The sequence below is a fragment of the Callorhinchus milii genome, unplaced genomic scaffold (assembly GCF_018977255.1).
Source record: "Callorhinchus milii isolate IMCB2004 unplaced genomic scaffold, IMCB_Cmil_1.0 Scaffold3, whole genome shotgun sequence".
Taxonomy (NCBI): Eukaryota; Metazoa; Chordata; class Chondrichthyes; order Chimaeriformes; family Callorhinchidae; genus Callorhinchus; species Callorhinchus milii.
In genome coordinates this window covers 86,290,989-86,308,233 of record NW_024704744.1, presented here as the reverse complement: position 1 = coordinate 86,308,233, position 17,245 = coordinate 86,290,989, and the positions used below count along the sequence as shown (strand labels likewise).

The following is a 17,245-nucleotide window of genomic DNA, read 5'->3' as shown; positions in this document are numbered from 1 at the left end:
CTAAGCTGGTGAGGTTACTGTCATTGATCTAAGAAAACTATGCAAATTAGCTGGCTTTTTTCACTGCTCCACCTCAGTTTGATATCATATTCCTTTTTAAATTGAATAACTTTCATTACTTTCCATGCATGTATCAGATTAGTAGTTTATTGCCTGTCAAAACTGCCTTATTACAACTAAGTCCATCAATCCTAAGTACACCCTGTAAAATTACAAACTGCAATGAAACAGAGGCCAATGAATCAGAGTATGCAGAGCCCACTAAGATTTTTTTTGTATAATCGGACTGCGATTAATAATTTAATGATTGGTAACTCGATACCACGGATCTAACGTAATTACCTACTTTCAGTGATACTCAAAGCAAGGCCAGGAGTCCTTCAGCGGTCATTTGTTGGCCTCAGCAGACCTGCTGCTCCAAGTGTTTCTGGGCCTCTATTCATAGTTGCTCTGCCATAGGAAACTGTCAGAACTAGGAGCAAAGAAAAGTGCTCGGTTCAGAATACAGACCTATAGCTTTAATGGAACTATTGGTCTTCTGTTTTCCTTCCCCTCTCCCTCCTGTGGGGATGAGTTTGGGCCTGACCTGACAAAGGCTCACACTGGAATGATTGAAATCAAGAGCTCACACTGTGAGTGCAAACCCAGATTCTGTTGCTCTATAGTGCTGGGTTTTGGAGCATTCCTGGAGCAAGACATGGCTGGAATTATCGGCCTCAAGAAAATATTAGTGAGTATCACTGATGTTACCATTCTGATTTATGCTTACTAAAAAGGATAAACCTTTTGTCTTTAAAATAATAATAGAATTATAATACTTCAAAATAAAAATAAACAATGCATTTGTTCATCAACTAGCTGACCTAATTTAATAACAAACATTTAATGTTTTCCTTTGAGTACCTTTATTTTTTTTAAAAAACTTTAAACAAAGAATAGCTATGCTTGACAGGATGCATCATGCATTGTTTTTTGTAAAATTACATTCTCTCTTTCTTCCAGTTTCTTCCTCTTATTTTAGTTCTTCTATGATCCTATTTTTCCTTATTGTTACTATTTTAATTTTTTTTTCACTGACTTTAATTTCTTTCAAAGCTCCATTGTCAATCTGAATTTTCTCATACTAGTCAACTGAAATGACAATGTGACCTATTAATGCACATACACTCAAGACACTTCAACACTGTTGGAGCCTTGTAAAGCAAAACAACATGATCTATATTTGTCACCATGATTTAAAGATGTCAAATAAACAAACCTACTCACCAACATTGCCAGATGGTTTCTCAAGGTAGAGGGATAATCTTACTTCACCAACTCTTACCCAGATATATTCATAGGACTTTTGGCCAACAACCCAAAAGTGTCTGGATGTGCCTCTGACCAGCATGATCAAATCAAGACAATTTCATTATCTGTGAAAAAATGATGACCAATGAACCTTAGGCCCCAAATTCCACCTAGTTCTAAGCCGGTCTAAGATAATTCGGTCATTAAATTTAAAAGTTTGCACAAATTGTGGAAAACTCTTCAACTTAGTTATAGTTTGGGAGCCCTGCTTTGAGAATTGTGGGAAACCAGTTTCTAATTTATGATGGATTTTAATAATTTTTTACGATTCTGCTTCATCTTAAATTTTACAACAAAATCACCTTCCAGGTTATCAAGTAAGTGGAATTTCAGGCCTCTTGTGTATTGTGCTGTTAATGAATGTCTGAATGCGAAATTAAAGATTTTAACATGAAAGTCTGTGTTCTGGAACCATCAAAACACTCAGAAAACAGTGCTATTAATGGCTTCTAGTTTGGTGTGCCAAATCCTATTATTGTGTAAAGATCTGGACTTCATGGGGCAATACAAACTGAATCACAATGTGAATTTTTCATGAAGTTTGTGACGTGTGTTGTGTTGAGAGTAAATGATACACATTATACATTAAATTGTGTTCCCTCGCATTTTCTTTACAGTCATTTCTTCTCCAGCATTTATCATAAACTGAGCCCATAATAAGGCATTTTGTTCCACAAGCTGGACGACGGACTCAATAACTGTTGTAATAAGTTGTTCCTCTGTTGTTGGTTTGGTAAGAAAGAGTGTGGGTGAAAGGAATTGTATTGACCCGCTAAGCCAAGGGCCATTGCCGTCCACAGCCCATCCATTAGGATTCCAGTAAGGAATGCCATCGACACACCTGTTGTCCTTTTGATTCTTTCATTTCAGTCCAATGGTTCAGCTCCTCCTCCCCTGAGCTGTTGAGGCCGAGTGAAATCCAGCCAATCATTTCCTTGCGTTTCATGCTCCGTTTGTTATACACAGACAGTATGAGTGTCACGTCTGAAAGTTGAAAGAGTGCTACCTGAAAAATGAATGTCTCCTTGTACAGAGGGTTTGGCTGGCCTCGACGAATGGACGTCTTACATTTAGACATCTCCTGTCCCATAGAATTCAGCAGTGTTAACTTGACATACGTGTCTGGAAAATCAATTCAGTTTAATAGAGGCATTAGAAGCACAAAGTACTGCTTTTACAATGCAACACTGTTACCAATATCAAACACTTAGCAAGCTTCCACTAGCCACAGCACTTAGTAAGCATACTAGTTAGTTTCCATTAACGGATATACAATACATAAAAAAATAAAAAGGGATGCCTAAAAGACAGCAGAGGTGATGAAAAATGAATCAGGAACAAGGGGCAACAGGGAGCACAGAGAATGCCATCAAAACAATTTGGTATGGGATGGTCACTAAATATAGCAACTGTTGGAATAACAATCTCTCCATGGTTTGTTTTGTGTTTAAATTTTGACCTAACTGACAACAGTAGGGAAAGGCTATAAAGAAAATAAATTTGTTGTTGCGTGAGATTAACTGAATTGGTTTGATATTCTGGATGTCAGTTCTGGTAAATACCAATATTATGTAGAAAAAATTCAAAATATCGCATCTGGTGTCAAGATTTCAATTAAATCCGACGTTTTATCGGTGGATAACACCATATATATGTTATAGTAGCAGTGCATGCCTTAACATGCAGTTGCCTTGAAATCTCTGTTTACTTAAAGAACAGAATTTGTCAGACAGATGTTTTCTTTCTGTAATTAAAATAATTAAAATAAAATTGCATTCAACAAAGTGAGAAATAACAGGGCTCAACAATGTTAAGTGCTAATCTTAGTCAATAGTCATAATGTTAAGGTATAACATTAAGCTTCATTCAGTGTCCAACTTCCCCCACCTCTCTGGCCCAGGTCCAACAACATTTCTCATTCCTAACCTCACAAAAACATTCCAACTGTACTGTGAAATTTCCATTTTATTTCAGGCTTCTTGAGTGAGAGTGCCAGATTAGTTCCAATTGCTGCTGAATTACAGCTAGTTGTGTGCTCTGAACTGAAATCCACTTGAAGCTGAATTGAACCAAGGTTCGCTTCACTTCAGACCATTAATAACTGGATTTAAACACAGACCCCCAAATTGCAAGGAGAGTGTAGAAACCTAATGTGCCACCAAAGCTTTTGCTATCCACATCACAAACATCTCTTCAAAATGGAAAATAATATCTGCCTTGCCTTAATGCATCATATGCAATGCTACAGATCCATTTTGCAAGGGATGGTGACCTCCTGCTGCACTGAACTGTTGGACATTTAGGCTCCTCTGAAGTATAAATGACTTTTGTCTTATTATCAAAATCTATTAAATTCACATTATTTTGTCAGAATAGTGAATAAAACACAATGGATTGATAAGTACATTAGCGTCTTGTTAATCTAAACACTGCCAATCTCAATGCCTTAGTGATGCATCAAGCATGCATCAAAAATGACTGGGGTAATTTCTCTATACAAATTTGACTTGTTTATCTTAGAGACTCATTAAACCAACTGGATTTGATCCAGAATGCAGTGAGGTTATTTAGTCATCTCTGTACTTTTATTTCGAATTTCCAACTTTTAAATATTGGAACCTTTCACACACCTCAGCTATGCTTAACCCAGTTGGCCAGCCAAAAATATTCTGAATCAAAGCACAACATTCCACCAGTACAGATCACATCCTTTCGTTCTCAATATTAAAATTCAGATCAGAGGACAACGCTAAATATTCAATATTAAATTCTTGACTTAAATGATCTCCATTTTCAAAGTTCAGCACTCCAATCTCTAAAGTCTACTATAATCCATTGAAAACAACACATTTTTACAAATTATGCAAAATAAATATTTGTCTTAAATGCTCTGAGTGGTCTTTTCAGTTTCCATTGACTGATTAATTGAATAATCAATTGATGAATGGTTGGGCAGTGGTTCAAAGATTTGTCAATTGATTGTTTTTATCTGGAGATTTCTAGAAATCCTGATCAAAGCATTAAATTTCTTGGCAAAGCACATATGTATTTGTCAGGATTCAATTGCATCTTTGTTTTTAAATTTAAAAGACTCTAAACTTCTAATATTCTTGTACTGTAAAGAGTACTGGCATAAGAAGCTAATTTGATGCCTTTGTATCTACCCTAAATTACTTTTCCCATAAGGAGAGATGGTTAGTTCCAGATGTACAGTTTATTCTGATCACAGAAAATAACATTAGTTAAAAGTCTCTTTTAGTAAGCCAGCGTGAATGGTGGACAGCTTCACTGCTGGCAGGTTTCTTTCACATGAAAGAGACAAGAGCCACTCATAGTGATCCTGTACTGCAACTCACCTCGGATTATATAAACCTGCCCACCTATCAAGTGTTTTAGACAACAGAACAGTCCATCTGACAACAGGGGGTGGAAAGCAGTAAAAGAAATAATGGCCAGATGTCAGTAGTGAGTGAGAAAGGGTCATAGGTCAAAAGTTAAACGAGGAACAGTGTTTACTGTAGTGGTAAAAATACAAGAGTTTAACAGTTCAGGTTACAAGGAAGGGTTGAACAGAAAGGGTTATTATCACACGCGGTGTAATTACACCGCCTCCCCACATTATCATGCCCCCAAAATGTAATCTTACTTCATCTTTCAAAAATGTAATTTTTGGCAATCCAAGTACAGTATTTTGCTATTCCTTCCCTCAACACAAACAGTAAATACACAAAGAGCTTGTTTCCCTTACACTGAGTGACATTACACTGCAATTTGACCAACATGTAAAAACATTGGCACTAGTCTTATTACTGTACTTATAAATTTAAGTGAGTCTTTAATTTGTCAAGATAGGAGACATCAAACTACAACATGGTCTTATTTGTGAACATGAAGGAATAGGCCTTCAAATGTCACTCAAAGTAGGTTAACAAGTCCTCTGAGATATGTAAATTTTCACAAGGAGCTTCTTGCCAAGTCTTTAATCCTTGATGCAGTTTCTTTCCCCAAACAGCAATGGTGCAACAATTACCATTTTATAAGAAAAACTTGTACTTTATGACTCTCTATTTCTTCAGAATATTTTAAAGTAATTCACAAGTAATTACTCCCAAGAGTAGTGACTTTTTTTTAAATGCAACTTTGGTAACCATTTGCACATCCCACAAAAAGCCAGGCAGTGAATGACCAATTAATCAGGAGCACTGTTGGCCAGGACACTGGCGGGGGATTAATCAAGAGGATAGTTGGTCAGGACACTGGGAGAAACCTCCTTGACTTTTTAAAGAGTGTCATGGAATCTTTAACATCAACCTGAAAATTGATAGGTTGGGCCTTGATTTTGCATCTCAGCCGAAATACAGCACTTCCAACAGTGCAACACTTACCCAGTACTGTAGTCTATGAGCTCATGCACCGATGTGGGGCATGAATCCACCTTTTGACACAGACTAGAGTGCTGCTAACTGTGCCAAATTGTCACATTTTAAAGAATAAGCAATAGAAATGTTTTAACTTTGTACTTTTTACCTAATAATCTCATGCACAAAACGTCAGGGCCCTCCCTACATGACCAACTCAACCAAACAAATTCCCAAAAGGTTAGGTCAGATACATGACAGAATAATGGCAGAAGCAAATGATGCAGAAAAATATAGTTAAAAAGATTCAAAAGACAAATGTTTAAATGCAAATGAGCATATTAATAATAATAATAATCCTTGCATTTGATATAGCGCTTTTCACGTCTTCTAGATGTCTCAAAGCATTTCACAGCATATGCTGTATATTGTTGCACTGTTACTGTTCCTATAAATCACGATTAGGCCTAAAATTAAATACATTTAGGTACTGAATACATTCATCTACAACTTGATTCACACATTATGTGTTTACTAATATCCAAAGGTAATACAACAGTTTTACCTCAGGGTGTCAGTAAAACTGTTTATATGTAAACACAGTCATTATTATGTAACGTTTTAATTCACAGGCTTGCCAACGTTCAGTTTTCAACAAATTTAAATGGTTATTTTCACAAATGTAGCAGAGAGAAAAAAACAATAACTTGCAAACAAATTGTTTCTACAGAATTCCAAAATGTTTCTGAATCATGGCTGAAGGCACCAAACCATCATTATATTTTGCCAGAATACCTGAGTCCAAATCTCAGTAAAATAACTGGCCACTATACATTTGATTGTAGTTTTAAAAAATGGTCTTTATTTTGTGTGAACGGGTCTAATTCTACTGAATCATACTTGAGCTTAACTGTAGTTTTAATCATTCTGTAATAGAATATATCATTTACATATGATAATTGTTTTAAAATCTAGAATCATAAAATGTTTGCAGCATAAAAGCAGGCCATTTACGCTAGTGTTACCAATCGTTGATGGAGCTCTCCCATTTCTCACACTATTTCCTCAAACCCTTTGATTGAATTTCTAATATCCCTCTTGTTTCCTTTTTGGCAATTAGTAGAAATGATCCTTCTCTATTTACCTTATAAAAATAATTAATTTTGGAATTCTTTATTAGATTCCTCTAAACTTTCTCTGTTCTAGCAAAAACAGTCCCAATGTCTGCTCACATTGCCATTTTCAAGACCAATGTTTCTGTACTCCTAGATCTCTCTGCTCTTCCACTAATTTAAGAATGTTAACATTAGGGTGTATTTGTTTTCATGCTCTTCCTCCCAAAATGGCCTATTTTGCATTACTCCATATTGTGTTCCATTTAGCTAACCCACGTCCTTCTATAGTTTTTTGTATTTCTCCTTAAAGTCTGGCACCCTCCTACAACACACATTTAGACAACCTTACCCTTCTGCCTAAGTCTAGATTTAAATAAGTGTTGAAAATTAGGTCCCTAGCACAGTGCTGATGAATCTTTAATAATATCCCAGTATGAAAAACATCCCTTTATCTCTATGATCTGTTTCTTGTCATTCCGCCATCTCTCTGCACCTGATGCATTGCATTTCTGTTTAAAAATTTGCTCCAAAGTACTACCCAAATGTTAGAAAACTAAATGTTTCCCTTGTGGGTGATTGCGATGACTAAAGAAAGGTATACACCATTAATCTATTAATCTATGGAGTGAAGGAAGCAGGCAATGATAGAAAACCCTTAAAGAGGCCCTTTCCCTGCTATGTTTTTTGAAATTGATTTGAGACCGTACATTACATTTTCCCAACATCCCTTTTTAATTTTCCTTCTTTACTTTCATCTGCTCATATATTTTCTAAATTTGTTTTAATTGTCAATTTAATTACAGATAATGGCAGTGGGATGAATGCATACTATAGTGCCTAGGTGACATACAGAGGAAATATTGCACAAAAAAAGGATTTTTGTTGTTAAACAGAAAAATGGATGTTGTTTCAAAAGCTAATTTACCAATGTCATTTAAGCTCTAAGGTTTCTCTTCAATGGTATAATCTTACAGAAGATATGTCTGTGCACAAATACATTTAGTTTTATTTCTTTGGTGGTGAATATCAGGAATGGGGAATGGATATCATCAAGGTGGCTCAGGTCAAGTACTGTAAAATGCAATCAGATCCAGAGCAAAGCTACTCTTTCCCAACAATTTATTTTGATCCAACCTCAACACTGCAATAATATAATATTGTCCCCACTACCACAGCAGTCATTCTTTTTGTCTAACTGAGTTATCTCAATCAGTCCTGAATGTTACTGATGTCTATTGGAACCTTACCTCATACTGCCCCATGTCATTTCCCTTAGTACCATCAGCAGGCACTGCTGAGCAGATTTCGCCTTCCAACAGTCAAAGTTGCATTCAACTTACATCCCAGGGGTGAAAGTGTGCTTTCTTTTTACATTTGCATCGTCAAATTATACATCTTTCTTGTGCTAGACACGCACAGGGAACAAATGTAATTCAGCTAAACATTTTTTCCATTACCCATGAAACAAACTAAGAAGGAGAAAATTTAAAGAATTCAAAGAGCTACACAGCAGTTGGAACCTGGTACTGTAATAGGAATCGTTCCATGAATACAGTGAAGGGGGTGCTGTCTTTATTACGTGTGTACCATCTGGTGAAATCTGGAAGTAATAAGAATTTATCGCGTACACTAAAAACAAAGCAAACAATCATAAGACGGATGCTGACTTTTCTTAAATCCATGGAAAGATCTGGATGTCTCACAATTGTCTTCCAATTCACAAAATAAAAATTGAGATTGCATTCCTCACTATACATTATCCTGCATATATTTCTTCCTGAATCAGCTTTAGTGAAGATGAAACATTCAGGATTTCACAAAAAAAACTAGAATCAGTTACCAATGAGCATTACCTTGTATGGATTTTTAAATAATAGCAGAAGGAAAATATAAATCATTTGATGACCGACTGAAAGCCTGGACTATTTCAATAAGATTACTTTTCAAATTAAACGTTACAGTTTCAGTCAACACTAGTAACATTCATCATTTGATTCCAGATAATCCTTGTACTCACTAGGTGGTCTGTTCACTGCCAAGTTTCTGAAATGGCTTCCTTTTATAACTTCTACTGATAGTCTGCCAGTGGTGGCATTGTACAGCAGACCAACGAGTATTTCTGGTGCGGCACCATGTGCCAGAGACTGGCAGGAGGAAGTGCTTTCACTGCAGGACATCTCAGACATGCTCACCTGGGAGTCACAGCCCTGGGAATAAAATATTAAAAATATTATCATTTATAATTATCTTTATGTACAGAACAATGCAGTGAACTTGCATATTTGGCTGTAACAGTTAATCAGAATCGTTTCCTCCACATAAATAGTTATTTTTTCTAACACAAACAACCATCATATAACCACATAAATCTGTTCAAAAGATGTAAATCCACTTTACATCCATTTTACAGTTTATTCTGTGAAGGGTCTCAATGGTGTGAGAGGCTTTATATCAAATGCAAGGATTATTATTATAACAGAAGAGATGTTAGTCATGTCAAACAATTGGTACTTTTGCAATTCAATGTCTGTAAATTGAAATAAAAGCCACATGTTTTAACTTTACAAAGAAAGTAGGTATTAGGGATCACCTACGTAAAGGAGATCGAGTCAGATACGATCACATCATGACCCATGTTAATCTCCTATTGCAACTAACCACAGGAGAGATCAAATCTGACAACATACACTGAGACCACAATAGAAGACCTATGTATAGTATTACATATCTATAAGTAGCCATTCAACAACAGCTGAATGAATAATTAGAATCAAAGCCATATTGGAAGCCACCCATCTAGAAAATTATCCAAAATAAGTTCCTAAGGGAACTTTATTGTTTGATCAGTTTCATGTTTTCATCAAGGAAACACCTAGCTGTTACCATTACATGGTTCTATCACCCACCAATAGGATGTACAGCAATAGCTATCAGTCCTTTCTTACTTCATAGTTAGGTGACTGTACCATAAGAATATATTAGGCAACTTTATAGACATGAGCTGTACATGTACCATTTGTGTTTATGTAAAATGAGGAGCCTCCAGGGTCCATATGGACTTCTCCTGACACTTTAGGCATTAGTAAACACCTTCATACATTCCTAGAGCCTTTAAGGGGAAGATATTCTGGCAGACTTTCAAGAAGTAGTTTATCACTGGTAGAGCAACTCACATCAGATTGAGACGTGTTGTGTATACTGTATTTGAAAGCAGGTATGGAGCAAAACATCAGGTAGCATAAAACAATTTTAAGAAACAATCTAAAAATAAGAAAAAAGGTACATGACAGTGGTTAGCTGATTATGCAATTATGGGTGGAAAGCGCCATTATAGCTCACCCCAACCATATGCTCAAACAATGTCCACACACAAACTTCCCAGCAGATTTCACCGGATAGCAATTAGGAACTTAAATCCTGACAGAATTTCCCCCTTCCAAGCTCAGGATGAATGAAGTCAGCAAGACTATTGTCCTCTTGTTTTAAACTAGCTCATTCAGTGTAACCATTTCAAAATGCGTACATTTTTATTAGTCCAGATTCTTCCCATCAGTAAGGTTACAGATGTGTCTTACTATTAAAACTGACCCACACACTTTCAGATACCACCTCTGAAAGACATACCCAATTTATTGTTGGTGGAAAAAGTTTTGTTCAAGGCAAACCACGTCGGATTATTAACCACTCTTCAAAGGCTCAGAATCTATTAGTTACTTGTCGTGTAAAATTCTGTGAAGCTCCACCCAACTCTTCAGTTGAAGCTGAGGATTGTAAATATTTGTCAATTTTTATCCAATATAGTATAGAAATGTACTGGATTAGAAAAGACCATGGGTGATCTCAAGGCTAAAAAAAAATACATTATTCTATCTGTCATTTCCCCCAATCGATTTAATCAGAAAATAGCTATCTGTTTCTCTTTGAATCTTGGTACAGTCAGTCTCCACCTATGCTCCAACTTTAACCCCACAGCGTTAGAGGAACAAGCTATGAGAAACAATAATATAAGCTTGGGTTCTTCATCCTTAAAAAGGAATGTCTTGCGGGACCTCACAGAGGTACACAAGATGCTAAATGGGATTCAGAAAGCCAAGCCAGAACAATACTTTCAGATACACTAAGGCAGCAGGACAAGAGGGCACAGGTTCAAGGTAAAGGGCAATTGCAGCACAGACACCAGAAAGTATTTCTTTAAACAGAGTGTAATTTTTAAAAAATATATATTTTTCTCATCCTCAGAATGTGCTGGAAAAAGAAACAAGTTTCCCTGAACTTTATACATGAATTTCAAATGATTTTGCCCCTCAGCTTATAAGTCCATCCTTTTAATATGAGGAAGAGAAAATAGTTCCTTCTTATCTGTTAAGCACTTTGAGGTATTATGTATGCAAGTTATTATAATATTTAGTAAAAAGATTATTAAGATGGAACAGATCATACCCCTGAGCTATGAGGGAAATGTTGCACTGTAGTCAAGCAAAGTAAGCTAAATTTAGACTGTATAATACAGCAACTTTTTATAAAGCAAAAATACTGTTTGTGCGCCGCAATCAGAATTATTAAAGATCTTAAAACAAATGAATTTGTATCCTAAATCCTTCCTATTTACCAATTACTGTATGTGTTTCATTTCCTTTCAATGAAGAGTCAGTCTGCAGAGTCTCTGGAATGTTAAGATTGCATTTTCAAGTCTGAGGTGTATCTAGTTTCCTGTCATATACTATCATTCAAACTAAATAACACAAAGCAGATTGAAACAGAAATATGAAACCGATTTACTGAATTTCTTCATTAAATCTCTGGATCTGAAGGTGTCTCAGTGCTTTCATTTTACAATATTGTAGAAATTCTGCAAGCAAACATATTGGAAGCTCCAACACCCCAGCAAACACTTGCAGCTCTTGGAATCCATGATTTTCAAACACTGATATTTGGAACCTCTTCTTTTAAGCAGCAAGCAGGAACCATAAGAATTTTCCGTGCTGTTAAGGTTTAGCAACAACTGGATATGAATTTTATAAACTGAATATTTTTTAACTGCAGGGTTTGACAGTATGATTAGAAGGTAAAAATACAAAGCTAGCAGTAAAGCACACAAAGAAATATCACTGTAAAAGAAAAAAAATCTCCAATTCTGTAGCTCCTTTTATATCTTCAGGTCCCTTCATTACAAAAATAAAATTGGTCACTCACTCCATGGCTGTTGTGGGACATTACTGTCCAGAAATTGGTTGCCACATTCAGGATTATTTATTATTTATTATAATGGTCTCTGTCTTACATCATGAACTATCCCCTCCATCCTCACAGAGGAAAAATAAACAAATCACTGCAACTTTAAGAAAAGCGATATGTAACGATGTATATTAATATCAAGTATTGATGCCTATAGGGAATTTAAGGTAGCAATCTAGTCTTGGGGTTCAGATAAAGGGCATAAAACAGCTTGGCCTTAAATCTTACTTCTTTTCAAATCGCCTTCAGCAATGGAGTTTCCAGTTATCGACTATCTCAAGATTGATCGGTCTTTGCTTTGCTATGGTCGTTTTCAACAAAGGAAAGTTTAAAAAGTGATAGTTTTAATCTACAAATGTTTATATTGCATTGCTTTCTTTTAGTTTAAATGAAGCCAACTGAAAAGTTGTACGGTGATTTCCTATAAAAAATAAAGAATGTTAAATCCTTGTCTTCTTTCTGAAGACAGTAGAGATTTTTTTCTTTTGAAAAGTCTGGGACATTATCAGACCATTTTCCAACTCAAAGTAAGTTTCTCAAACTTTTTTCCATTTTTTTATCTTGACAATAATATTAATTATAATATTAATCCTCGCATTTGATATAGCACTTTTATCACATTGTCAAAATGTCTCAAAGGGCTTCACAGGACTTACCGTAAAGTTTAGTGACTGCATATTTGTAGGCGTATATGTGGCAGCCAATTGGCGTACAACAGTCAACCATGAAGTAAATGACCAATTTTATCTGGGAGATTGTTTGCCAGAACAAACTCCCTTCTCTTTTGAATAATGCCATGAGATTTTTAGTGTCCATCTGAACAGGCAGTCAGAACCTGGGATTAACATCTCATTCCTTGACAAAGTCATCTTTTCTCAACGAGACTTGGTGGTACAGACACACTTTCAACCCTTCAGACCAAAGTCTGTCAGACAGGATGCTCCTAGTTGAGCAAATTTCCTGCTGCATGATTACCATAACTTAATGATTTAACCAATAATCTATTGTAACATATGAAATTCACAATTGCTGCCCCTTTGGATTAATATTTCACTACTTACTGTGAGACTGCCACAAGATTCCAGGACAATTGGGACGGACATCTTGCCTTGAAGATTAAGTTTGGTGAGATAGAATACCTTTTCACCAACAATCCTTTCTTTTTTCATGCGACGTATACTGTAGAGCCTAAACCGCACTGCGTAATTACCAATCATCTCAGACTCAATGCGATTGAATTTAAAGGCCTCTGTGAAGACAGGGCAGGGCCCTCGCTGGACACACGTTTTTGATCTTTGTTTTTTTGTGGGGAGAAGCACCAGATGGACTTGCCACGAGCTGTTGCCAGTTCGGTTGTGTGTTGGAATGTCTGTAACAGCTGTTACTGTTACCATAAGTTTCTGTGCTTGTGAGTCATAATCAAAAGTGACATCTAATGTGCCATACTTAGACACAGGTTCTGGGTCAAAAGGTTTTGGGAGCTGAGCAGAAGATCCTCTAGCAGACATGTCCTACGGAACACAAAAGAAAACTTTAGACAAATAACATAAATTCTTTACAAATGTAAAACATTTTTTAGAATCAGCTTCCACATAATCTCTAGCAGGTCCTTTTATTTGTTATTGTTAGCGCTAAATAGATGCCTTCAATTTGGCATTCACAAAACATTTCCCACAAAATGGAATATTCAATAACCTAGTCATCAATCATTTTAACCTTGAGGGTTAATGAATGAAGCAATATTTTACTGCATACGTTCTTGCACTATGTCACATATGAATTTAGTTAAGTTGTTGATGTGCACTAGTAATAAAGTTCTAAATGTAAAACTTTTATAGATTAAAACGTGTAATTTATACAAATTAGGCAGTTTAAATGAAAATTGGTTTAGCAAATAAACAGCAAATGGTAATCAATAAAAAGCTCTTTGTTATGGGTTGCGACGCCAGAAATTTCTTCGAGGATTGTTGGGTTCCCAATTTACAAATGATGTGTCGATGAGGTGAATAATATAAAGTGGTATCAACACTAAATAACTATATAACTAATATAAGGGAGATTAGTAAAAATCAATAGTGTCTATCCCGATTACAAAGAAACCTAGTTTGTTTGTTAGGTCCAATGTCTCAGGAGCAAAATTATAAGCGAGGTATGAAAGAATGCCCGACTTCTGAAGTCCCTTCCTTTGGAGTGATGAAACTGGCAGTGCACAGGAAGGCTTGTTAGCAGCGCATCCTGTGCATGATGCAAATGGTGCAAGACGTAATATCAGTGACAACAGAAAAAACACAGAAGTCAGGCATTTTCTACGGTGGAAAATAGCTAGTCAGTGCCAGAGGCTGGGACTACCAAACCTCTGATTAGCACAGAGCTAAAATAGATCCATGCCCTAAGCAAAGCAGATGCTATATCAAACGGCATTACAATTGGGTTCTCCAAACAATTAGGGATGGATTTTAACATGCATGAATGCAAGGTGAGGTACAATGGAGTAAGAAACATGATGTGTAATTGATACAATTTGCAAAGCTGGAAAAGGAGAAAGACTTGAATGTAATTACATATATCGACCATTTAATCAAAGCATATGAGCAATGTTTTATACGTTATAAACTTAGCTAATCAAATAGTGGAATGCATCTCAAGGGCATCGATTGTAATGTGAACTAAATTATTCTTATATAAGTATGATGAAGCCATAATTACAACATTGTAGGCAATTTGGAGCATTAAATCTTCAAAAGAAAATGTGTATGTTGAGCTGGGTTCAGAGAACAACAAAGAGGATTCTGGCACTTTGAGTGCAAATAGTGCATCACAGAAATATCATACCACTGAAAGAAGTTAGCCAAAGAAAATGTGAGTATGTGCCAAGCTTAGATTAGATACTCTGGAACTTCACACAACACCATTGGCATCTAGAGAGAAAATTGTACAATCTTTCCTCGGGTGATTAAATTCAACAGTTTAAATTGGGCAAATTCTACATGATCGGTGAAAGGAATTCGCCTGACAGATCATTTCAGTGACTTTTTCTTGGTTTCATTCTACCATTTGTTCATATGACTTAATTTTTTATTGTGAACAGAGGTATGAGAGAAATAATCTAGAATACTGTGGAAGTTGATAATAATAACTGCCTTAATTCATTCCAGACAGCTATGAAAAGGTAAAACCTAAACTAATTAGTGATCAGAAAAAGCACTTTGACCCACCAAAGCTCATTCAGATGTTACATGAACTCTCCCATCATGGCACTTATTTGTATTTTGAATAATCCCAATGTTTAACTTCTATTACCTGGGAGCTACCTTTACAGTATAACTATTCAAGTAACTTAAGTTTTTCCGATACCATTTCAAAATGTATGTTTCATTGATTTTCATTTATGTCCTCCAGTTCCACATTCTTGCCTTACTTTGAAATAATTTTCTGTCTTTATGTACATATACATTAAATGATGAAATAATTATATAATGAGCTCCTAATTCTCTTTGTTCTAGAATTTAAAGATTAAGTTTCTTTAACATTCAGCACTCATCTCTTTTATACCTGGGATCAGAACTGTTGTTCTGTAACTGCAATTAGATCATTTATGCAGCATGGTAAGAAAAAGTGAACACACTATTCTAGGTACCATTTGATCAAATATATCAGACTTATAACCCATACGAAAAATTACCCTTCTTATTCGTAAACTAAATACTGAACAACAATCATCTGCATTTTGAAATTTACGTGAAACATTTCAAAAGGAACAAAATATTCCCAATCTTAATTTACAACAATAGTTTATTGATAGTTGTAGGTTTGTGCCAATAAGATGAAAGGTGACAGTACTTGGCAAGGCTTTACCTCAAATTTACTTCAAGGTATCAAACACTTGCAAGTCGGATAGATTAAGTTTTAGATCTATGTAGATGCCATTTCCCTACATCAGTAAATTGCCTCAACCTCAAATGCATGATCAGCAGCCATTACTTCCCCTCAAGCATATTTCCATTTCTTGTATTATCCATTCCCGTGAGTTAATTGGGAACACGACTGTAGCTTCCAAAATTATTTTTATTTAGAGCGAGGATGCTTTTGTTTCATCTGTCTGGGCTGGATTAAAACAAAGGACCCAAAGTTGAAAGAGCAATGTCCTGATCCTGCACCACCCACACAGCAAATGCTTTCAGTAAACTGAATAGTGGGTTTTGACCATAAATATAATCTTTTTTCCTTCTTGCCAAATTTCCTATTTTAACAATAAAAGATCAAACATTATTCCTTATTATAAAAATATTAGTTATCTGGCATTCATGGGTAGTTCCACATTTTTGCTACATATTTTATTAAGATTTCAACCCAAGATAATTCTAGTCTTTCCAGTTCCTTTTTGGCCTAACGGGTAAAATGACCTAGACTTTATTGGGGTTATATTGCTACGTTTTCTGGTTAATATCATTTCAGAAGACAGATGCTGTTGTCTCCTAGAAGCTGTAAAAATGGTAAAGATTATGCCTTAAGAGGAAAAAGTGTTCTCAAATAACATCAGATAATTGATTAGAGACAATTTTCAGACAGGATTACAGTAATACCATAGTAGTTTACTTAACTTGACATGGGAATTCGCTATCAGTTCTGATAACCTTCTTAAATCATAGCTTTACTATTTTGGATCATCCATTAAGCCTATATCTACCGTTCATGAAGCAAAATATTTCAGACTCTTTTATAAATTCCAAAGTAGCATCATGGCACCATGTTTATTGGAACATAAAGTTGTTCAAATATATTTAAAATCCATGAAACATCCAAAACCAACAAAGTTTTTATTTTAGGGAAACAGCTCATCGAACCTCGGTAGTCTTGATGGACAGTGGTTGGCAAATTAAAAACAGAGAGTAGAAAAGTTTTTAATCCAGGACTGTTTGTGTGAAATCCAATGCATAAGTCCTCTTTACATTGTTCAAATAATATTTTCTGAAAACTGCCAAAGTTAAAAAAAAACTCAGTAAATATCCACACTTACTGTCCATTATTCAATACTGGTTTCCATATGTCAGTAAATCATAGCCTTAATTATTGCTGTATGATTCAAAGCTATATATATTAGCTGTGTATCTTGCTACAATTTATAGCTGTAACTCTTCCCAGGAGTAAAACAGATCTTAACTGATGTGTCAGCAATGAACTGGGATA

At 35.6% G+C, this 17,245-nt stretch overlaps 1 protein-coding gene across 1 annotated transcript in view; it reads right to left on the bottom strand.

Moving 5' to 3' along the window:
* Positions 1–795: 795 nt before the first annotated feature.
* syt14a (synaptotagmin XIVa) overlaps positions 796–17,245 on the bottom strand; it is a 42,461-nt gene continuing 26,011 nt past the window's right edge. The window contains exons 5-8 of the mRNA XM_042333725.1: positions 13,120–13,569; positions 8,841–9,030; positions 4,707–4,763; positions 796–2,472 (exon numbers count right to left, since the gene is read on the bottom strand). Of these exons, the coding sequence (XP_042189659.1) occupies positions 2,159–2,472; positions 4,707–4,763; positions 8,841–9,030; positions 13,120–13,569 (1,011 nt within the window). The 3' untranslated portion in view covers positions 796–2,158. The remainder of the gene's footprint in view (positions 2,473–4,706; positions 4,764–8,840; positions 9,031–13,119; positions 13,570–17,245) is intronic.